The sequence below is a fragment of the Cryptotermes secundus genome, unplaced genomic scaffold (genome assembly GCF_002891405.2).
Source record: "Cryptotermes secundus unplaced genomic scaffold, Csec_1.0 scaffold80, whole genome shotgun sequence".
Classification (NCBI taxonomy): Eukaryota; Metazoa; Arthropoda; class Insecta; order Blattodea; family Kalotermitidae; genus Cryptotermes; species Cryptotermes secundus.
In genome coordinates this window covers 1,312,819-1,337,908 of record NW_019732856.1, presented here as the reverse complement: position 1 = coordinate 1,337,908, position 25,090 = coordinate 1,312,819, and the positions used below count along the sequence as shown (strand labels likewise).

The 25,090-nt window shown below is 35.0% G+C and overlaps 1 protein-coding gene across 1 annotated transcript in view; it reads right to left on the bottom strand.

The window, feature by feature from the left end:
- LOC111867726 overlaps positions 1-25,090 on the bottom strand; it is a gene marked incomplete at its 5' end in the record, with an annotated part of 591,832 nt that overhangs the window by 18,100 nt on the left and 548,642 nt on the right. Inside the window, 5 exon segments of the mRNA XM_033752792.1 lie at positions 18,595-18,715; positions 20,445-20,528; positions 21,446-21,544; positions 23,966-24,073; positions 24,449-24,571. Of these exon segments, the coding sequence (XP_033608683.1) occupies positions 18,595-18,715; positions 20,445-20,528; positions 21,446-21,544; positions 23,966-24,073; positions 24,449-24,571 (535 nt within the window).

Genomic DNA, 25,090 nt, shown 5'->3' with positions numbered 1-25,090 from the left:
TTCTTCCCTGAGAAAAGAGACTATATTTCACACCAATGCAGAACAAATAGTAATATTATTGTTTTCTGTAGTTTAAAATGGAATGTTTTGAAAGACTGGTGAAATGAAAACAAGAAAAGTTAACAAAAATTCTGTGTACATATTTAGGACAATATATATTTTTATGTATTGAGGAGAAAGCTAGAAGGGGTAGAAGAGACAGAAAGAAACGTATAGACTTCAAAATTTGTTAATAAATTACACGAATGGTGATTAAAGTTGTTTGGCCATGTAGAAAGAATGGAAAGAACAAGGAGAGTGACAAGGGTTTTGGAATTAATGTTTAAAGGAAAGGGACCTATATGCTAATTCAGAAGATAGTATAGCCAGGAACTGGATGATATAAAAAAAGTTTAAAGATGTGGCAAGAAATTGAGAATGAAAAGGCTGTGGGAAGAAAGAAGGAACTGGAGACTTTACATCCGTCCACTGGTATAAAATGGAAATGGTGCTAGAAGATTACTAATCTTATGTACTGAACAATCTCATTTCTTTCATAATTGAAATTTAGGGTCAACATATACAAATTCTACCGTCAATGCAACAAAGCAGCAAAGTACACTGCATAAAAATAGACAACACAACATTAACCATAAATTGACATCTGACAATTTGAAAAAGGGGTAGTTCATTCTCTAGGAAAAGTTAACATAATGATAGTAACACAAGTTAACACAGCAAATAATAGAAGAATCTGGTGAAGGCTATGTGTGGTCTACTACAACATCAGACATGAAGTTCATCATAGCGCATGATGTTTTTAAAAATCAATTTCAGATTTAGTTTTAACCTAATTGTTAAATGAGNATATATAGGAAGTAACCTTTTATGAACCATATGTATATAAATAGGAATGCAAGCATTGCAGTTCAGTGGTTGACTGTGTGAGACTTGCAGCACCTGAAGATGGCCCATTAGCATCGAAACATGTAGTGCTATATATGTTAATAAACAATTGTTGTGTTGACGGTAGAATTTGTATATGTTGAGTGTATATACACACCAGGATGCAAACTTTAAAAATAAAAAAAATGAAATTTATGGGTTCACTAAGTATTATACAGGTTCCTTTCAAGTGAAGTAATTTCAAAAAATAATTTCAATCACTGCCTGTAAGCCAGAAGACTTCTCCACACTGGAATTGTTTTACTGCTCTGCAAAACTGATATGTCTTGCACAGATTTCCTCACATTCCATATTTTATTATTATATTAAAGAAATAGGTTAAGAAACAGTGGCAAAGATACATAAGGAAGTGCAGTTTGTAATGCAGTGACTTACTAGCTGCCTCTTGGTGATCTAAGAGCCTATCAGTTGGTTGGTTGATTACTTAATGACATGTTCAGTACCAAGACTACAGAACACTGGATGAGATGATTAATGAATAATGAATTAGAAAAGATCTGGAAGGAAATGGGTGTCCTGATCAAGGAACTATCCAGATATTTGTATGGAGGGACTGAGGAAAATCGTGAAAAACCTGAGTCAGGACAGTCAGCATAGTAGCTGACACATGAATGATGAAACTCCAGAATACAAGTCTACAGTGTTACCAAGGGACCAAGTTATTCAATGCTCTATTACAATACTCCATTGAAATGACAATATTAATCCTCAAGACACTGCAAAAATCATGACACAAATTTATGAAAGTAACATGCTCAAAGACAACTTTTAAATGCAATAAAGAAATGCTGCATTTTCTAAATACACTGTAAAGACAATGACTACATTCAAAATAAACCCAGCTTCCAACACATAACAGGAAATAAACTATATGAGATTTGAGGTTCTCATAGCAGTGAATATTAAGGCTATGGACGGTAACAATCTATCAGACTATACAGTGTTACATCCCAGAAGACTGCAGTCCTAATGAACCTTGCCAATTACATAAACTTCAAATACTTTTGTTTTAATACAAACATAAACACACAAATTTGTATAATGAGAGGAGTAATACATCATATTAAAGTGAGTACTGATTACATCTAATACATACAAAATAATATAATTATAAAATTATTTGCATAAACCAACATAATTCTGTCACTAGACTAACATTTTAAAACATTGAACAGGATTAAAGGCTGGCTGATCTGTATATCATGTGCTTGAAATACCCAAGTTCAAATGTCTTAAATTAATCATGAAATACAATTAAAATTTGGAAACTGTATATTTTGGAAAGCAAGTCATAAATGGGAGGCCAGGATTAAAATGAATCTTAACAGAAAGAGGTTGGTGCCAGCACAATAAGCAGTTTCTTAATGGCTAATATGTGGCTGCCATAACTCAGCCATAAAAACTGCAAACTTCCAGTGCTTGGCTTCAAACCCTTGGTTCTATGGTTCTGACATCTTGAAAATATATGTCTTGTTACACATGCAACTGGCAACTGCAACAGACATATCACTTCTACAAACAAAAAAAGTTGCCACAGTTAACCTTCTTCCTGTCAGGTCTAGTGTTACAGGTTATGTAAGAATTGCCAGTCTGATTTGTAAGACTAGAATAAGAGTTAAAAGAAAAAAAATGCAAAAAAACAAGGAGATGGTACAGTTGTGCCATTTGTGAAAAATCAATATATGAATGACACACAAGAGAAAACTTGCCTCTACATGTCATTCACAATTAATTCTATCAGGTAGAGCATAACCTGTTTCACTTGATCAGTCAGTTCACCAAGAGAGAGAGAGTTAAGGAAGACATTATACAACATGTAATTTCCCTAGAATCATTTCATTTATACTCATATATTTCCCAGCAATGATACTAACATAAGGTGAATAAAATATGCTTCACAACTGTTTAAATATTTCAGGCTATCAATTAATTGTTAAGTGTTTATAATCAGGGTACTGTCTTCTTTTGGAAGAAATCACAGTAAAACATAAACTTTACCTCCGTTTTATCCACAAGACATGAACATTCAGAGATACACAGACCACATCATCAAGGAAAGCAGCAAAGCAAGAGATCCATTCTAACTACAAGTCATTAAATCAGCCATCTGTGTAATATGAGAGCAGGACATTCCTAGATAACAAAGAAGCTCCCTGAAGTATCAGATTTGACCTGTAAAGAGACTCTTTTCTTCTTCATTCTGGGGTCACCATTTGTGGCACGTTTACTTTTTACTGACAAATGTTCAAGCATTGTCTCTTGTATCTCACATTCAAAGGACAATTCTAAGATTGGCATTGGCCATTTCTTCTGTGTGTGTTTTTACATACTCACTGCCAATCCAGTTCTCTCCTCTACCCTGAGGATGGAGGCAGTAAGTTTCTCCACTAGAATGATCATTTCTTCCAGAATACTGAAGACACAACCACTGACACAACTTGTATTTCACCATAGATCTATTCCATTCGTTGTTACAGTAGATTAAGACAAACTGAAATGGAAACTCTATGTCCTAGTGAGAGTTAGGAAGTGGATACCCAGCATGGTGTTTCAATATAGCAGCATTTGTGAGCAGTCCCCAGCAATACCAATCTCTCTGTAAAAGCTGGGAATCACTAAAACACAGTCTTTTGCATCTTTTCCCTGATTCAGAACTTACACCATACACAATAAAGATGGGAGGTGTTTCTTTACGTGAAAAAGGTCTCAAACTTCACACTTGTGCCAGTGCTGTCACCTCCAAATATCTTAGATATCTATGTAATCAATGAACTCCTGTCACACTAATCTGAATATTCTTATTATTTGTAAAACATATACAAAACACTCAAAAATGCAAACATTCATACAATTAAATCTTGTCAAGCACCATTTTAAGTATTGAATGCATCTGATGCAAAATTTTGGTCCCACAGGCAATTATCAAAGTTCTATTCATATTTAATTCAGGTCTGAAAATGATCACCTGTCTTGGTACTAGATGAGCATTACAGCCGTTTGTGCTGATGAAGTATGTAACAATAGATTAACTGTGGAATATAGTTTTCAAATGATACTGTAAATAAGTATCATAGATAATATAGCACATCTATATATTTATCTGACCATTCCAGCCCCTTATATTCAATATATGTTCCAAGGTGTATTTTCACTTCTTTTCTTATACAAGCTGTACATCCTCTCACAGTTTCTAGGCCACAGTGCATTCAAAGATATGTGATCTAACATACTTCAGAGCACATGCTTCATGAATTGCACCAAGTCTCCTCTACCAAAAACACATCAACAACGAAATTAATGGACTTCAATACAGAGTGATGCATAAAATTGTATATACAGCTTGTGTAGGAAAAGTTGTAAAATTACAGAACACAAAAATTTCCAGAGTGGCTGAGGAGGGACTATGGAAATAAAGTAGTTCATGACTGGAACCTCATTATGCTATTAGCAATTGTGTCACCAAATGCAGCTGCACAATCCATTGCTGAAACTTTCCAATTAATAGTTCACATTTTGCATCAAATGATTCAAAACTAAAAACTTTAAACTACCCCTACTCAAATATAGACATGAAGGCAAGCATCCAATGTAGACATGCCAGCCATCCAAAACCATGACCAAACAAAACACATGGAAATAAATCAAGGAATAAGAAAATGTCACTTGAGTTATCACCATATTCTGTGTTGACTCTCATGTGGCTGCAGTCTGAATGGACTGGCAATCACTTTTTATAAAAATCCTGCAGTTAACATAAATGACGTAAGCAATCATAACACAAAATCAGCAACAAAGCCTACATTTATATACTTATCTATGACTCTTTTATTCTCCACTCATGAAAGACACAGCATGTACTCAGCCAATAACAGATTTATTAACAAACATTCCATATTTTAAAATGTACTTCCTCCAATTTAAATTAAAAACAAAGAAACTAAAATGAGTACCTCACTCAGTGTGTACAGCTGTATCCACAAGGATTACATGAGATATGTTCCTCCACAAAGAGAAAACTTAATTAAACTTTTCCTCAATAATTATTATTTCTGATCCAATGGGATTCCTTCAAACTGCTCCTTTTTCAAAGCAAAATTAAGTTCAGAAATTCCTTTCCATGTTTAAGAACAGAGTATATCCATGTGTTTCAGTCTACACAGAGACTACACAATTTGCAGAAGACACAATAAATGATAATATACACTCAATGAAACCGCTTTATGGGAAAAAGAATTCCAGCATGTAATCAGATATGGAACCTTGAACAATAAGCTAGAAACATAGAGAATACCTTTTCCCAATTTAATTTTCAATGAAGCAATTTTGTTCATCAGTTTTGCCAATTAATATTATTTTACAAAGCAGAATGAGCTAACATAAAAATGACTTTATAAGTATAGAATATCTGTAGTAGATCCTACCCTGTATAGAGAAAAATAAAAATATGAAAAAATTCACCTTAAATTTGACTGGAAAATCTATTGTATCAATTAGAAGCATGCACATTAAGGTATTAAAGTGTTATGTTGACTAGCAAATATTATAGGCCTGTACACATTCCAGTTGCATATATAAAACTTAGGAATGTGCATCATTAAACTGCAAGTAGCTGCTAGTTATCACATGGAAAGGTACTGTGTGGTTCTCTTTTAAAAGTGAGAGACAGAGAGAGAGAACTATAGGACTAATGGAACTTCTGGACTTTATGAGAAAGAATTTTCCTTAATAAGATTTAGAAATTAAGTTTTTTCTTTCAATCATCCATATCCTTAAAATCTTGTGTCTGCACTCATCACAAATCCCAGTGAAATCATAAGATTAGAAAGGAGTGCAAAGGTTTCCTGAAGTTTCTCACACCGTAAGAATTTTGTCAACACTTGAAATTCATAGCTTTCCATTTCCAGTGATTGAGGCTAGCTCTTTCTAAGAGACCCAACAGAATAGGTGTTTTCCCTCACCTGAGGATGGAAACAGATCCAGTTTCTGAAACGTTGTGTTTTTCTTAGTTATCTTAAAACCAGGATGATGGATAAAGTCCGAAAACCCAATATCTCTGTATATACTATTTTTGTTTTGACTGCTTGTTTCAGGCTGAAAAATCTTATTTTCAGCTATTCCTATATAATTCTGCATGATTTGACTCCTTTCACAATTAGGTTGTAATCTTCTCTATTCATGTGGCTCTGGCCTGGTGTAGAAAAAATTCAGACTACATCCTTTATTCTATCAATATGAGCACTCTTAAAACCAAAAGTTTGTAATTTTGGAGGTTTTCTTTTGCAGCAGTTTTGACACACTTCTGATATATTCCTAAACTTTAGTAACGTTCATTTCATATTTCACTGTAATTTATTCCAAGTATGCTAATACTATTTATTCAAGAAATAAAGCTGATAATGTTGTTATAGCTTTATGCCTTTTAAATTTGACATTGCATGGTTCCACAGAACATTTTTTCTTCGTCCATTTAATACTGGAAGTCTTTCCATTACTTCTGCAACCAATTGCCTTGAGTGCCATTCTTTTGCCTATTAACATATAATCAATTTAGTTTGGTGTCATCCCCATAGGTGAATCAGTATGAGTGTGTAAAAATGATGTAATCTTAACAAATAAGCTTCCTGGCGTGGCAAAGTTGATAACTCTCCCAAAATTACACATCAATTTGTATTCATTATTTTTGCTTTTCCTCCCTATCTATTATATTTCTGTAACATTTTAAAACAAAACTCTCCAATGTGGTATGTAGGAAAGTGATGAAATATACGGTCTAGTTCTTTCTAAATGCTCTCCTCCATACAGTCACTTTATCTGCCACTGACTGAACAGTTATATTACACCATCAGTTCAAAATTATACATCACAGACTGCTTACCTGTGTATCCCATAATCTAACAAATGATAAAATGCAGACACAACTGCTTTAATATTTCTCCTGAATGCACCTGCTTCAGTTCATTCACATGAACGTAAGACCACTTCATTACATAAAAAAAAGGAGGGGGAGGCATCCTTGGGACAACACCTCAAAGTGAGGAAGCATTCCTATGTGGATACATCTGTCACATTCTGCTCACAGTGAAAAGCATTTTGTTGGCTCTTATTTCCATCTATATTATCCAAAGGAAGTTCTTAAAATGTTCTTAAATGAATCATGGAGGGTAGCTCAGTATTAGGCACAAGCATCTACATTTCTCTCTCTTGCATAATTCTGTTGAATGTTGTAGAAAACTGCTATGAGAAGTTAACACAAAATGCTTTAATGTGATAAATATAACATCTTAAATACTTAACTATAAATACTGTTCTAAAAAGTATGTAGCAAAATTATAACAAACGCACATGTTAATGCACAAGACCAGAAAATTACAAGCAAATGGTATGCCAGTAAACATCTGCCACATGCGCCAAAACACCTAAAAACAAAACAATATCCCAACTTCCTTCCTTACAGTAAGGCTTCATAACAGAAAAATCATTTAACTGAAGAATTTATGATTTAACAAATAGTTTTTAGCAACTTAAATAAAACCAAAGTAGCTTTATGTTCAGATAATAATTTCTGTTTATGTCTGCATAGTTAGGATTCACATGTTAAGGAACTGCACACCAGGCAATTAAACATAAAACTCTTTGCAGAGTGTGAAGGTAAATACTGAATTCATACAAAACATCGTATCTCACAGACACAGGATTTCCGCTTCAAAATAAATCAAATCTTGGGAAGACCATTTTTCCTTAGAACTATTATCCCAATACAACTTCCATTTTATCCCACCTGGGAGTGTGTGTTGTGCTTCAATGAAGTCTTTACCTTGACATACTGCACATATACTTCAAGATATGTCACAGCACGTCTTTTTTAATACCATGTGTGATGTGCCATTCAGTTTAAAAAAGCTGGTTCATTGGTAGCACTGAAGTTCAACATAGTTTGCGTGAAGCTGCTATTTGCATCTGTTTTTTCTCATTTCTATGCAAAGCAGCTAATTAGGCATATTCATAGCCCACTTCTGAGTTAATGAATAAAAGTAAGGATTAATGTATTTACTTCAGTAAGAATACATTACAAAAATGTAGGATTCACAGTTTTTTCTAAGGCTTGAGACACCATAAGAATTTGATTTACTTTTCATAACAGCGTACCAGAGAGGAACTAAGTTCCAAAGTCTGAACAACACTGTAACACTCTGAGGAGTGGTCCCTTTCTACAGGCAATAGCCATGACAACAGAATGACAGCACTGAAGTCCTTCCATAATCAGAGTGTTTTTATTACAACCTGAACACTGCTTACCAGAAAAGAAAATGTGCCATTACCACTGCAGTCTTCATTAAAATACTGTCAACATTTCATCTTCCTAATCATGTAAACCATGTATTTCATTAAAATCTGTATTTGGTATCATTATGTCCATATAAAAAGTTGTCAGATATCCTGCATTATAATTATTAAAATGGGAAGAGTGTGTTGTAATGTGACACAAGCCCAATTCATTACCATGGATTAGCACCATCACAAAAGTTCAACTAAAGGCCGTAATTCCTAGAACTCAAATACTGCCATTCTACAGCTTTTGCATTAGTCACTTGTACCTACTTCTTTCATACAGCTGTACAATTTCTGAACTCAGCCTATCCATCCTACTAAGAGGGTATGTATATGATAAGGATTATCCTGACCTGAGAACCTGATGTTACACTGATATATATCCTGCTTACTCATCTGAAAATTAGGACCTGCTTAGACCCTACGCATATCCTGACTCCCTTACTCCTGTAAGCTGCATGCTTACAGTTCCAGCAATGCTCACAGCTAAATTAAGGAATTTTGAAAATGTCATGTTCTTGAAAATTGTTGCTAATATCTCTCCTCAGGGAAATACATGAAAAATTGTTAGTGCTACACTTAATTTGATTCTGAAGTAGATGTACTCTTGGATAAGTGTTCTACTGTCTGCAAACTCAATAATTCAATAAGATATTGCTTTTGAATATGAACATTTGTCATATTTAATAATTTAATTCATAACACTGTTTTAAAGCAACAGAAATAAATTATTCATTAATAATATTATTTTTTGGTAATATGTCTTTGTACATATGCATTGATTATGCAAATGAAGTGCTAAATAACAAAGCCCATATGTGAAAGGCAAAATGTCAACCATGAGTTACCAAACAACAAAATTTCTTTTAATAAAAGAAATCTGATGAACACATTCACCATTTATTGTTCAAGAAACAAAGAAAACCTCAACTCAGAATTTTCAGGCTATGAGACAGGTTTATGTTTCAAGTTTCCATTACTGTTTTATGTCACATGTTTTCAGAGAGCATAATATTAATGACTGGCAAGTGGAGTACCATTTTACCTGCAATTAGACTCACCAAAACAAATGACCCTAAATTTCAAGGCATTCATCCCTATGCAGCAAACTTTGGATGGGGCGTGTATGATGTCTAGCCTTTATTTATTTCCTCAATTTGAACAGTAACAAACACAAAAATATATGTGAAATTTTGAAGTTGTTTAGAGGACTTTACAATTGTTACTTAAATATGTCCTCAGGCTGGGTCTGAGGTTTGTATGATATTGCAAATAAATTAGCACTAGCAATATACAGATGTGAATTCTGAAAAGCAGCGAGGGGGGAGACACTAATCTGAAAGAAATATGCAAAATACTTTGACTTCATTATTATGGAGTTCGTTAAGTGCTGATCATGGTTGACTGAATTAATTGCCATGGTGTGCAACATATGAGTCCCACCCAAGCAGGCATCAACAACCAGGTCAACAGATATATCTCACTGCTGAGGCCTCAATATGCAATAAGTTTGTTGCTTTTAATGACGAGCCATTTCCAGTAACTGAAATACACGAGACTTGGGTGCAATACAACTAGCAAAGTAAGAAGCTGTTACAAAATTAATATAACCTGACATTTTCATGAAACTGAACTATTATTCTTTGTTGAGGTATGAGTAAAGGTGGCGGTCCATTAAATTACTGCTATGTAACAATAACAATTTTTGAAAGATGAAATTACATGAAAAATCAGAATAAAAGAAGTGGAGGAACCAATCACCAGAGTAACAGTTCAGCATAACCAGTGGCCATTCCCAGGTGGCTGTGCCCCTTGCCCTGGTAAGAACTTCAGTTGTTTACTATTATCCCATTATATGAGATATATGGCAGAAGATTTATGGAGAAGTACAAAGTGCTTCCCACATTTATGAGATTCTGTAATTTTCTGACTACTGGCCAGCAACAGCCTAGCTTCATCTGAGTGCTACCAGTTCTGAAAAAGCTGTGCAAGTACACACACACACACACACACACACACACACACTCCATATCATTTGGAGAGGTTGAGATTTATCTTGAGACAAGCCCAGAATGACTTGGGCTGAGTGCTATATATTGAAGTTATTCATGTTTACATGAGGTGTTCAGTTTAGTTTCACTTCCACATGAATAAGGCTGAAGCAGTGTCAAAAAGCATATTAAGTAATGGTTATCATTGTGAGTGAATATGGATATATTGTTGAATGTGTATTTTTGTATGAATCCCACATCGAATGTGGTTCTGTTAGAAAATGTCTTGGAAAATTTAGCAATAAACTTCCCAGGGTCACAATTCCAAGTACAACAGGCACCTGTAAACTTGTTAATAAAGTCAAGTCTGCTGTATTTTGGATGAGAAATCAAGTAAAACTGTTGTGAGTTTACATAAGAGAAAGTGACAGACAAGGGTTAGGCTCGAACGTTCATCATTAGTCAATGGAACTTCTGCACATCAGCAGCAAAATAATGAAATTACTTAAATTCATCCACAAAAAATATAATTCTAGAAACTGCTCATGAAGAAGCTCTTCATGTCAACCCCAACATCTTTAAATGATACAGAGAATGAATGAAGCACCTCTTATAATCCAGGTAAGTTGCTTTCATGCTCTCCTTCTCATTCTAGACTTATATCAGAATTAACTGGTAATGCTGTACTGAATGTGAACTGTGTGTACATACATAGGAAGACATACTGCAGAGCCAATCATGAGCGGTATTTCTTTTTTATGTTCCCCTGATGTATAAGAATTCTTGGACTCATGACATAAAAAATGTTGAGCCTCAACAATGAAATAGTTCCATGTTGACAACATGTTTGGACTTTTTACATTATACTATATAGAGATAACTTACATATTACAGGGACACTAAAAAAAAATAAGTCAGCCACCAAAACACATTTTATGCAACAAAAATAGAAACTCATAGAAATAAAGAGAATATGGTACTTTGAAGGACTACAGTATTCCTTAGATATGTATACTGCTGTGCTACTGTAGGAAAAAAAGAGCATAGATTTATCATACTACTAGGCAACAGATGCAGAGTGAGATGCATAACAGATGTTGGGCTGTGGCCATTTTAAGGTTACTTAAGTGCAGTTACACTCCGAGTGGAACATTTCCAATGAGTAAACCTTACTATAAAGAGGAAGAAAGGAGTCAGTTAATGAAGCTTAACAAAAATATCCAACTGCAATTTTAGGCCACCAAAATATAGCTGGAAAATTTGACAATTTCATCAGAAGAAATGGAATTGTCTGCCTCTTCTTAATTATAGCATTAAAAGTTAATTATATTATATTTTAATGGCCTTCAAATGGATATTAATGATGATATGATAATAATGATCATAATAATAAGGACAAAATATAAAAAATATTGGAGCCCAAGCTGATGACTGAGTGAGGAGAATAAAATATATGGGAAAAATCAGACATCATGATAATAATCATAATAATAAAGAATTGATGATGATAATAATATAGTAAGAAAGCAAGCATAAAAAGTATATAACTGCTTTTACTCTTGGATAGTAATGGCCTCCTTGAAGTTTGTGCTCCATTTCCAGCTGTACTACAGGGGCAGAGACCAGACAAAAACACTCGTCAATCAATTGACAAGTTGCTTTTCAAAACCTACCAACTCCAACATAGCAAAGGGCTCAGAGAGGAAGATGTTTGTGCAGTTATCACATCATATGACTTTGGAGTTAGCAGATTTTGGAAATTAGCTTCTCAATTGGAAACCAAAACAACAAACAAACAAACAAACAACCAACCAAGGAGATGACACTTTTAAACAAGTGGAAACTAGAAAATATCCCCTCTGGATGACACATCAGTAGATCCTCAAACACTGACAAACATGAGACCCAAATCAAGACTTTACACTAATCAGAGGAGCAACTTTCTAGGCTCTTGGTACCAGAACACAAACAAACAAACTAACAAATAAGGAGGCAGAAAAGAAGAAGTGTACTGTCTTCAGATGAAAGATAAAACAACAAAAACTGTACTACCCGTTTAGAACATTACAGTGGATATGGCCTTTGTAATGTCAGACATGGCTGTGCCAACATGCACACTAAGTGTTACAAGTTTATCAGGGAACGTCTTTTTGTGTTGGCCACTAGGCTTTCATGCACATGAAGCCAGGACCTGTTCTGAAATCATGCATGATTTTCAGAACAAATTAATTTGCCCATGGGATGGAAACAAGCCTCTGAAAGCAGGCAGGGGGTGGGGTACTAGCTAGTTCACACCTATCATACCATCCTTAATTTCACTCTTGTAATGATTACAAAGACCATACAGGATGCAGGATTGTTGGGTTGCAGAAAGCAATCTTATATAATATGCAGTCGTCAGTAATATCGCATTGGGAAACTGACAGGCACTATGATATCTGTTCAAACTGGATAATCTGTGAGATGTGTATGTACATACATGTGGCTGCAAATTTGGGCCAACATAATATTGTTCTTTTCAAAAGAAAACCTCATTAAAATTAAATAATCATTACTTAAAATTGGTCATGAATTATTTTCTATAGATCTTGCAATATTTTAAATGAATGAAATAAACATTTCAGTAAAATAAAAAAATGTACTACTTATTTTTTCTTTCCAAAATTATCACAGATTAAATTATGTGACCCATGTAACTTTCACTAAATCAGGAACTAAATAGGAACTAATAAAATATCAAAACCAACTGAATAATTACCAGACTACATACTGACCAAACAGTCAGGAAATATAAAATTACAGAGTCAAAATTATCTTGAATACAAGCATTTAAACTGTAGTGTACTCAAGTTCTCTTTAAGTAACTTACAATACTAAAGTGACAAGTCAATAAATTTCTCCAGATGGACACTAGGAACTTATCATGAGTGCACTAGTACATGAAATGGGGACTCAGAATTTGAAGCGATCAGTTAAGCTATCATACACTACACACAGAAATATACTTTCATTTCTTTTTTTTTTCTTCTTCTTCTTATTTTTCTTTGGGGGGGATGAGAAGATGGTATTGCTCAGGAGTGTCATATGATATAAGAACGTGCCTATCTGCTAATCTTTTCCACCTGTTAATTCTGTACATGTGCTATCCAATTTAACCTTATAATATGAGCCCCTCAACTGATGATACAAGCGAGTACAACTTGTATTCAAGAGCAATAACATAACAAACAACATGCAAGGATGTTTTAAACGGGTAATATTCTAGAGACAGTAATATCAGCTGCTGAACAGTAAAACATGAAAACACAAATCTGAGCTTATCTTACAAAAATTATTTCAACTTATAATAAAACATAGTGATAAAATCTCATTCATGGTTTACAAAGTAACTTCCATGATTATTTTTGAGTTAAGACCACCTGCTTTAATCAGCACAAAATGAAACCACATACTCAGAAGCAAACAGAACAAAACGGTGACATAGAACCAATTCTGACAACAGCTGCTTATTACTTTTTTATTCTTTGAGGACGATGTTTGTTTTTAATGTGAAATGTGGCAGATATTAGAGTAACTGAACGAAAAGCAGATGGCCTTGAAAATACCTCAACAGTTCCAATTTTACTGGTACATTTTATGCAGTCATTGAGGCAGTTGGAAGATAATTTTTAAAAAAACTGTTATGGAAAATAGAGAAGAAAAAGACAAAGGAGTCTTAATGAAGACATGATCAATTCTCATTCCATATGTGCACAAAGTGCAAAAGAGAATGGTGCCATAAAATATGGAACTTGAAGATGTTAGTAAGAGGACGATACACACACCACACACTTGTGAAACTCGATCATCACTCACATATTTTTACTTATGACAGCAAGACATAAGATGTTACAACAGACTGAAATATATTTTTTAAATAAATCACTGCTAACATGTGTATAACCTATCTTCACTATCTTANGCTTCTTAGGGAATATACTGAACTGAGACAAACTAGCAAATAACTTCCTAAAAATGAATACAAATGCCACATAAGCTTTCAAGGTTTAGTATACTACCTCTTAACTCTTTAATGCTGCATGTCCTCCTAGAACTCCCACTCCATTTGGATTTCATGATTTAAATTGAACGGTTTTGGGAGCAATGTCTACAAGAGGACCAACATACTGAAAAGAATCTATGAAGCCACCCTTCACTCAGTTTTAAAATTATCAGAAACAAGTCATCATAGCCATGTAATAAACAAGATGCAGAAACGTTTTTATCATTGTTGAATCTGAGGTTCTCAGAGCAATGACTGAAGGNTTATTACTTTTTTATTCTTTGAGGACGATGTTTGTTTTTAATGTGAAATGTGGCAGATATTAGAGTAACTGAACGAAAAGCAGATGGCCTTGAAAATACCTCAACAGTTCCAATTTTACTGGTACATTTTATGCAGTCATTGAGGCAGTTGGAAGATAATTTTTAAAAAAACTGTTATGGAAAATAGAGAAGAAAAAGACAAAGGAGTCTTAATGAAGACATGATCAATTCTCATTCCATATGTGCACAAAGTGCAAAAGAGAATGGTGCCATAAAATATGGAACTTGAAGATGTTAGTAAGAGGACGATACACACACCACACACTTGTGAAACTCGATCATCACTCACATATTTTTACTTATGACAGCAAGACATAAGATGTTACAACAGACTGAAATATATTTTTTAAATAAATCACTGCTAACATGTGTATAACCTATCTTCACTATCTTAATTTAGTCTCTCAGAAATTGTTGTTATTATTAGTACTATAAAATCCTGCCACAGCTCAAAAACAAAGGTTAAGGGGGCTGAGCATTTGCATATTTCAGTACACCACAGAACAAATTAAATCCATAAACTGACTGCATTAACACACGAGAGATCATAGAGAAATTCAAGGACCCCCTTGTAAAAACACAAAGGGTGGAAGAGCTCTAGTTGATCCATGAGAGGGAAAATATACTGATGCCAAAGACAATAAAATATTATGAATATACATACTGTTGGATAATGGTGATGTAATAATCTGTTATGTACAAAGAGCATTAGCCAGAAAAAATATATTTTTTGCTATATTTCCACACAGTTCTGGAGTGACTAAAGATCCAGTTTCACCATCATAAAATCTATGTACACGCACACAGACAGACAGACAGGCACGCGCGCACACACACACACACACATATACAGACATACATTCTCTGTAGAAGAAGTCCATTAGTCTTTCACAGAGGCCAAGAGATTTGTGCAAGTAACTGGTGATTTTGAAGACACGCAATGTTATATCACAACAAGAAATAACTGTTCATTCAAAACACAGTGAATTCTGTAAAATGAATCTCCTCCAGATTAGTTTTCTCTATACTAAACTACAACAAGAAACTTTTCTTCCTATAAGAATTAATGTATATAATTATGATAAAATAACTTCTTTACATAAATAGTTAAATGTTGGATTTTAAGTTCTTAGATTGGTGATAATGAAGAGTAAAACATTCAACGCTATAATGCTATGTACTGCAGTGGGGTCCACTGATATTATCACCACCATATTCAGGTTTCATGATGAAGGCAAGAAAACAGCTAGTAACAAGCAGGTGGCTCTGAATGCAGCCTGCCTCCTGTTTCTTCCATGGCTTACTCTTCAACTCTGAAGATGGAGGCCACATGTTTCTCTGAAATAACAGTTGACTCCCACCAAACTACACAGCACTACAATCCAACAGATCTTGCTCTTCAAATAGTTAAATCTGTATCTATTTATTCCTGGTTTATTTAATGAGACTAGGGAGATGGGATAGCACAGTCAATATAGCAACTGTTTCTATGTCATCTGGACTGGCTCTGGGGCCAACCCAGCCTCCCATCCAATGGGTACTGAGGGCGCTTTCCCTTGAGGTAAACTGGCCCGGGTGTGAAGTTGAATATTCACCTCCAATAGTACCGAGGTCAAGTGTAAGGCTTCATGGAGAAGTGCTTAATTAGTTAAGCATATGGAAAATTTTAACTTTTATTTAATGGCACTGTCAGCAGTATAGGCAATACAGCACTGAATGGTATGATGATTAGTGAATACTAAGTCAGAAAGGATGCAGACTGAATTGGTCCTTGACCTAATTTGAAGTACTAGCCCAGCATCTACATGGAGGGACTGATGAAAACTATAGGAAACCTCAGACAGCAAAATCTGTGTCCTTGTCAAGATTTGAATTAGGCACCTTCCACATATAAGTCAGTAACATTACTGCTTAAGACAATTTTCTTGGTCATAAATAATTTATTCAAATAGGTATAATTATGTAACTAATACCATGAGATAAATACAACAATGTTTAAACACTACCAATTGCAAGATATTTTTGTATGTCAGTTACAATACTAGGGGAGTTACTGGTATATTCAGAAATGTGAGTGGCTTTATATATTGTACTTTTAACGTCCAATGATAAAAAAACAGATCCTCACATCCTTCCTCCACATATACAAAGCCATAACGACTATATTAAAAGCAATCTTGCAATCACCTAACGTAACCAGGGTACATTCTATTTGCGGTTTGTAAGGCTACAACAGACTATTCATTTTGCTAGTAGTGCAAAGTCTAAGTAGACAGGAAGATCATTAGACTTTTCCACATGATCAGCCCAGTGATTTGTGGAAAACTCTTAAGATAATTACTCCATATTTTCCACTAAAAACAGTTCCTACATGTCAACACATGCTTGGCAGGTTAAGGCACAGATGATATAAATATCAGTTCCATCATCAGATGTAGGTTTTGACAACAATGTCGTTGAACATAATAAGGCAGCCTGATCTAAGAAATAGAATTTGACGTAAAATGCGAGTATTTTTGAAACATGGAATGAAATATGTGATGCCTTAGAATTTGAATGTGCTCACAAAGAACTGTACTTAAATATTTCTTTATTGCACAGCATATACTGCTATCAAATATCACAGCAACTCTCATGTTTATTAAATAAAGGGATGGAGAACTTGCCCTCATGACAGTGCCTGCTATTTTTCTGTGGAATGCCTGACAGAGATGATGGATAGTTAATACAAACATTTTAATCCTTGTTGCAAATGTATGTGAAAACTGCCAAAGAAAAATGTGTACTTCCATAATTTATTTTTTAGCTATAATCATTAAAATCTTGTTTTGGCAAACATTATCTCCTTTTATATTACTGATCAGCATTAAGAGGCATGAAGCACTGATGTCACTTATGCATACTTCTGAATAATAGATGTTACGATAATCATTGTGTTATTATTATACTCTGTCCTTGCTATCCCCATTTCATGAAACTAATTAGAGGGGCAACTCAACTCATCTTTAGACCTTGGTGAAAGACTGCCAAGGACCTTCACTGAACACAGTTCACAAAGAAAAATAAATAATCATGGAGGATGTGGAATGTCAGTTATATTAAAGATGGTAGAATGTCTGAAGAAAATGCAGGAAGTAGGCGAGGTCACACATTGGAAACGCACTCGGTAACATGTGCATTGCAGACAACAGAAATAATATGATTGTAACAGTACAAGTTATCTTTGTTTTTGAACCACAACCACACAGTGCAGTGATTCAGACAAGTGCTGACCATGTCAAGACCTTGACAGAAATCAAGTTACAATAACAAAAAACAGAACACAAAGGAAGAAAGAATAAAAGAATGAAAGAAAGAAAGAATGTGAAGTTAGGAACAGAGGAGTAAGAATCATTACACAGAACTTTTATTTATAAACTTTCACTTGAAATTGCATGAAGAGACCTAGAATTTACAAGCCAATTATGACCTTGTTTTTTTAACAGGACAGTTTCTAAATAAAATCTGAAATGTTAACAATTGTATTATTTGGAACCAGTTGTGGTAAATACCCTATAGCTTGTTAATGTAATGCTAGTCATCTAAACAAAATTTTGTTCACTGCAATGTCAAGTAAAAGTAATGCAGAAAGCACGAACTATGTTAAGTCAGCTGTCTCCTGTATTTAAATAGTTACTAATTTTCTTTTGGAACCAAGTTCACCAGAGATTGCAATGGATTTCTGTACAATATGTTTTAACAGGATATATCAAAATTAAATTTCACTTATAAAATTACTTCCATTTTTGTTAAACATTCAGTTTGAAAGTGTAAAAGAGCACAAACAATTTGGAGATGTCAACTTAAGGCTTAGTTGTGCCATCAGCAATGAGTGAGACACTGGAACTAACAAACCACACCCAAGGCAAAGCATCCAGCATTACAGAGAAGACAACAGCAAGCAGGTGCAAGACCAGAGCCTTACCTTGCCATGAGCAGGAGGGGTGATAGGTGTGTCTGAGTCACCCCCAAGTCCCACTGTGGGAGACAGGCGGGACTCTGGTGTTGTTGAGGGAGGGAGACGCTGCTCCTGAACAGAAGCCAGCCTGCAGAAACAATGCCCAACACTTGTATTACAATGTGGCAATAACAGTCTACTTGACCACTCAAAGAATACATTGTTAACCTTTAACATCTGCAGTGCACTGATTAATACATTGATGAGTATGATCGTCTTAGCCAAAGTACCCCAAGTTGTGCATTAGGGCATTTAAATGCCACTAGCTGAAGCTTGCACACACACTGCTAGTAGAAGCGTATGCACAATCCTAAATATTTATTTTAAACATAGTAAAATTCAATATACATACTTTTTGTTGTTATATGCTTGATATATTTACAGGCTTCAACCCCCACATCATGTCACTGAACCTTGCCTTTGTGTAATACTCCTTGAAGCATCCAAGAAAACATGGTCCCACGTCACATATCTTGCATTTTGACTGCCTTTCAATTTCATCATCCTCCAAACAACGTTTCACTGCCGTTGTATGACAAAATGAAATGACAGTATTCAAATTCACTATGAACTCACAGATAACTGAATATATTCTGTATCTCAGCTGCAGTGCAAACATTTGGTTGAAACTATAGAAAGGGCAACTTTCTCTTGCAGCTGCAATGGCTGGGCTTGGCACTGAAGCAGGGAACAGAGAACATTCCCTTTAGCCTATCTTGAAAGACACACTTTCACATTCTGTCCTTTAGTCACAAAACTCGTATATCTGAAGAGTGTGACAAAGGGGTGAAACTTGCCAGCAGAGAACAAAATGACTTTATTGCTTCCAACTGTTTCATGGCACCAGAGAATGTGAAAATATTCCAAGTGTTATAAGCATGAATGATTTTATAATGCAGATCTACTATGTGAAGAAGTGGGAAACTTTCTTTATGGTATGCACCAAAATTACAAGAAAAAAATAGTTTATAACTTTTTGTCTACACTTTTCGGATCTTATGTTATAATATATGATACTGTGTTCTTTGCTGATAAAAACAAAGTTAATTCCATTCATTTATCATAAAAATTGTATTAGATACAGCATTTTCAAATACAGTGCAAGCATCCTAACAAGAATAGGCATTTAAATGCACCGCAGCAGCAGGTATTTAAGTAAACTCTGGCCAGCTCAAGCTACCATCATTTCAGAAGTCCGGCATTTAAAGGTTAAGGAAACTGAAGGTTCACTGTGACTACCATGCAGTGGAATCTCAGAAATCTGAACTTCCAGTAATACAGACTGACTTACAGTACCACAATCGCACGCAAGCACACACATGCATGCACGCACATGCACACACACAAACCAGGCACCTCCAGAAATTACAAAATTAATCTGATTATTTTACTTCTCTGCAGTAAAAATGAATACATGTGACACATGATATTATGTGTTAAAGGACATGCCTCTCTAACTGGTGTAAGATATAAGCTAGTTACCACTTGCCTCAAGCCTGGCATGTAGTTGAATGTCTGTGGATTCTGGTCATTGCTTATAACATAAAATGTACTCATATAAACCTCTGAATAAAAAATTTTACTAAAGAACTGAAATTTTTTATAATCCAAATGATTCAATGGTCTGAACATATCAGTACTCTAATTACTTAAAATTATCAAGTTGCATTGTACCTGATCTTATTCTGTTCTATCCACTCAATATAGGCACACTTCCTCCCCTAGGATCTACTATAGTATTATCTATGTAACAGAAATAACATAGGAGCAAAGTCTGCTTGAGCTAATATGAGCATGAGAAAAGTAGTATGTATCACCTCTTGAGTGTAACTAGTGTTCCTGTAAGCTTCTTGCAGCGTCTCAACGCACTTTCCAGTCTCTCTGGCTCTTCCTTCAAAAACCTGCACACACAAATGAGCTGCAAATTGTTGTGTTGTTGTAAACCATGTGTGATGGCCAGTTTTTTCTTCTAGATTCCCTGGAGGTCAGTGATTACATGAAATTCACACATTTTGTAATGCAGCAGATATGGTTGTCAACTGAATGCTTATTATATGTATATTAATTACTTCTTGATAGAATGTTATCAGTCTTGTAATTGTTAAAAAATCTGAATATAAAAACAGGAACTTCAAATATATATTTAATTTTTAAACCATTTCCGATCTCAAGACTTATAAGAATGAACATTCATACATAATTTGCCAGATCAGCTAATCATGTGTGAATTCAATGTGAAGTTCATAACACATTTGAGTGTTTGATATAAGACCCAAAACAGGGAACTGACACTTTTATGTGTTAACAGAAGGAAACTAAATTTAATATGTTGAATGAGCAAAAAATTTACAGGATCCCTTACTCTACCTCTCTCCGGTAAAGAATTGCAAAATATCAATGCAGGTAAAGAGGATCTTTGGATGATCTCTTTTAGAGACAGGTTAAGGTACAAGGTAAAGCTTTCCCTGTAACAGGCCGTGAAGGCCCATAGGGTAGTGAGACATTAAGACTGTCACATTTTCTAGACAATCGGCTCACAGATGGCGGTAAGGTTGTCAGCCTTACATGCCAGCCCCCTTTATCCCCAGGAAGATTCCTGGAATTAATTTACGATAGAGGCTGAGTCAACCTGAGAGCCATAGTGCGGCTGGAAGAATTATGTCAACTGAAAAATATCCACCTCATCGGGACTTGAACCCGCGACCTTCCAGCTTGTAGCAGTGCCTCAACCAAATATGCTACCATGTGTACCCTTTAGAAACAGGTTCTGTTATTTTATATACCTATTTGAAAAACCGAAAGTTTGTTACAAACTCACTTTTCTTCTCTGACAACTTTCTCCATTTCAGATGCTAGCAATCCCTTCATTCCTTCCTGCAGACTTGGAAACCGCACTTTCAGATCTGCCACGGTTTTACTGCAACAAGGGCAATTTGATGTCAGCAGGTTTGAGCAACCACCAGATCACCACCTAATGTTTCATTAAGGACAAAAACATAATAATATACAAGCAAGGGGAGGGTATATTATTGAAAATGTAAAAAATTTAAAACCAGACACAAATCTGTAGTAGTGAGACAGATCCACGTAGAATTGAGAGGTTATCACAGCAGTGGTTATGAAGAGTTCTATCCTCTGGGATACAACACCATGTAGTTTATTTAAAGTAAACTGACACTTCAGAAGAACATGTTGCCCACATCTTCATGGTTTCTTTCTCCCTGCTTCATGTTGGTTTCTTGCTTGGCTTACCATTCAGTCCCGAAGATGTTCCTCCAAAGTGTCAATTTACTTTGAATGAATAATTTTCAGTGGACTACACACACTAAATCCCAGATGACAAAACTCTTCAACACAGATCCAGTCCATTTTAAAGTGCAAACTCACTTTGAACTATTTGTACAAGAGTATTTGGCTGCATTGGGTAGACAATTCAAAGGGATGATGCTAAGAAGTCACTGTCTTTACAAAACAATAAGATAAAGCTCCTTCTTCTTTTATGTTAATTGAAAAATTGAAGACCTTATATTTTAAATGAAGAAATATGTGTGAAAAAAAAAGACTATTTCTGGGAAAACAGACATCTTACAGCAACATGTCTAAAAAATTTATGTCCAGAGTACCATACCCAAATGAAAATATTTCAAAAGTACTTGTACATATACTTGTTGAAATTCTGTTAGTCTTACTGTGACATTCACTCACAATTTATGCAGGTCTATTATTTCTCAACCTATGACTCCACTTTCAGAAGTATGTTTCATAATGAAAGAACACCCGTCAAATGTGTACACACATTCTGAAATGTTCTTGCAATACCTCAATCACAGAATGATGCATTAAGTGAAAACTGTCTTCAGAATAATCTCACTACAAGAATTTCAAGCTTCTGTGAGTATTAAGGTATGCTATGGTTACTAAGGGTTGCACAGTTTATGGTTGTCCAGTAACATATTATGATGATTATTAAGAACTGATTAAGATACTCGTACAATGCACAGTATTGGCATTAATACTAACATGTTACTGTTTCTTTTGGGTGGGTGAGGGAGTCAATTGCTGTACAGCACTAAATCTTCAGGGTTGAAGGCTTCTACACTGAAGATGAAAGGGCAGGAGTTCCTCCAAAATGTTGGTAACCATCAACAAGATAAAGAGACTTGAAAGGATTCTACAATGGTGTATGCTGTACAGAACAATAAGGCTTATTTTGGACTCTATCCATCGTCTGGTATATATAAGACAAGAAACCACAACGTTTCGGAGACTGGATCTGTCTCCATCCTCAGGTGGATGGGGCAGGGGTCTTATATATACCAGAACCCACAAGACCACAATCTTTGAACTTGAACTTGTTAATTTTTCAGAACAAACAGTACAAAGCATCCCTGCTTACTTGCAAATAACAAAGATGTCTGACTGCAGCACTCAAATGTATATTTTAAAGAAAGTTTCAAGTGTCTTCGCTGTTTGCATCCTGCTGTGTATCATGATTTGTGGTATTATGGGTGCCAACACAACAATATAAAATAAACCTATCTAATTGTTTACATTGGTTTTATTTTTATAGCTGCTACATGTTTTGGTCCATCCACATTTTGGACCACCTTCAGGCAGTCTCTTTAGATACATCTCATGTTACTGAACTTTGTGACAGTTATGTATAATATGATCATAATAATTAACACTAATATGGATCCATATTAGTATATTTCAGTAACATGAGATGTATTTAATGAGACTGCCTGAAGACAGTCCAAAATGTGGACCGAAACATGTAGCAGTTATTAAATGAAACCAATGTATATACTTTGATTGGTTTATTTTTTACCGTTGTGTTAACAGCCAAGTGAATGATATAAAGTACATAAAACTTTAATAACAGGCAGAATAGCCAATTCATGGTGAGTAATTACAAAATATCTAAGTATATGTACATACGCACACAATACGAAAGACAATTTAAGAATCTATAGTAAAGATAATATTATTATAATGGCCTACTAATCACAATACAACATTTCATTGAGAATTAAGTATCATGTGAAATAGCATGAATGGTAATGGTGGGCAAAAAAAATATGTTAATTAAGGCTCTTATAATAAAACACGCAGCTTCAACACTGCCAGTAACTAAAACTGCCACACTGGATATATCTATGAACCAGTTCACTACAATTCATATTCTCACAATAATTTCTTTTACTTTAACTGTAATATTATTTCCCCATTTCTTCTCAGTTTTCAAAAAGGTTTCACCATTAAAATGTTTTATGAAATTCTAGTCCCTTTGATTTAAGCCAAATGTCAATTAACAGAATGTGAATGTGATACTGACCTAGATTTGCTGAGTATGAGTGCCATATTCTCTACATCCGACATGTTGACCCGAGTCTTCCTGTTGATAACATTTCCACGTAGTTCCTCCACAGTACTCTCTAGTTCCCTGTATGAACACATATTGATAACAATGGTAACACTGGTCTGCTACCATCATTCCTTACATATTTTGTTAAACATGTAGGTAAATTCAAATGATGATGATGCAACACTTTGGTACAAAGTGAAAGATAAAATTACTTCCAGTGTTACTACAAATGACTCTATTTCAGTAACTTTGAGTATAGGAAACCCAAACTCCTAATTTAAAGGAAGAATGCCATAATAAAATAAATGTACCTCTTTGCCTATTATACACTAGTATGATGATCAAGGATCACTTGGGAAGCTACATGAATTAAGTAGCAAGGAAAAACAGAAGGCCATAAATGTAGAAATATCTGTCTGAGACTTCAGCACAAGGCAGTTTCTGCTAACTTACGTCAGATCCTTCTCTAATCGCAGCATCTCCTGCTTGTAGGTATCTTCTTCTCTGTTGAGTCGCACCTTATCTGCATCCCCCGAAATGGCCCATGCCTCTTCACCCCCAATCAGGAGCATTGCTCTACAACATAGCATTTGTTAAGCCTGGCAGATGAATAATTGCTGATACCAACATATGGTGGGGATACTTCATAGAATTCAATGTGCAGACATGACACAGACAGTGCTATGAATTGAAAGTTAGTTCAATGCAAGATGCAAGAAGAGAACAGAGTGCTGGTACAGTAAAACGAAGATTGACAAGACAAACTGTCTTTGAGATCATAAGTGGTTACTGAAGGTGAGACAGTACCTGTTCCAGAAATCAACAAACATCAGAATGGGTGTCAGAAGCCTGATCAAAGAGGGATCCAGCAATGCAGATGGTTTTGGAGAAACTGAAGACCTCAAAAAGGTCATACATGCCAACCAACAATAACTCAGAAAGCAGATAAGCATTGGCCAAAACAAACTGGGTGGCCTATCAAAAAGAAATGAAAAGCGAAATAAGTGCTGTAAAGGCTGACCACAGCGAATCTGAAGAAACAGTAACAGACATACGTGGTCTGACAGTAAAGTTCGAGAACTCATTGCAGTCAAA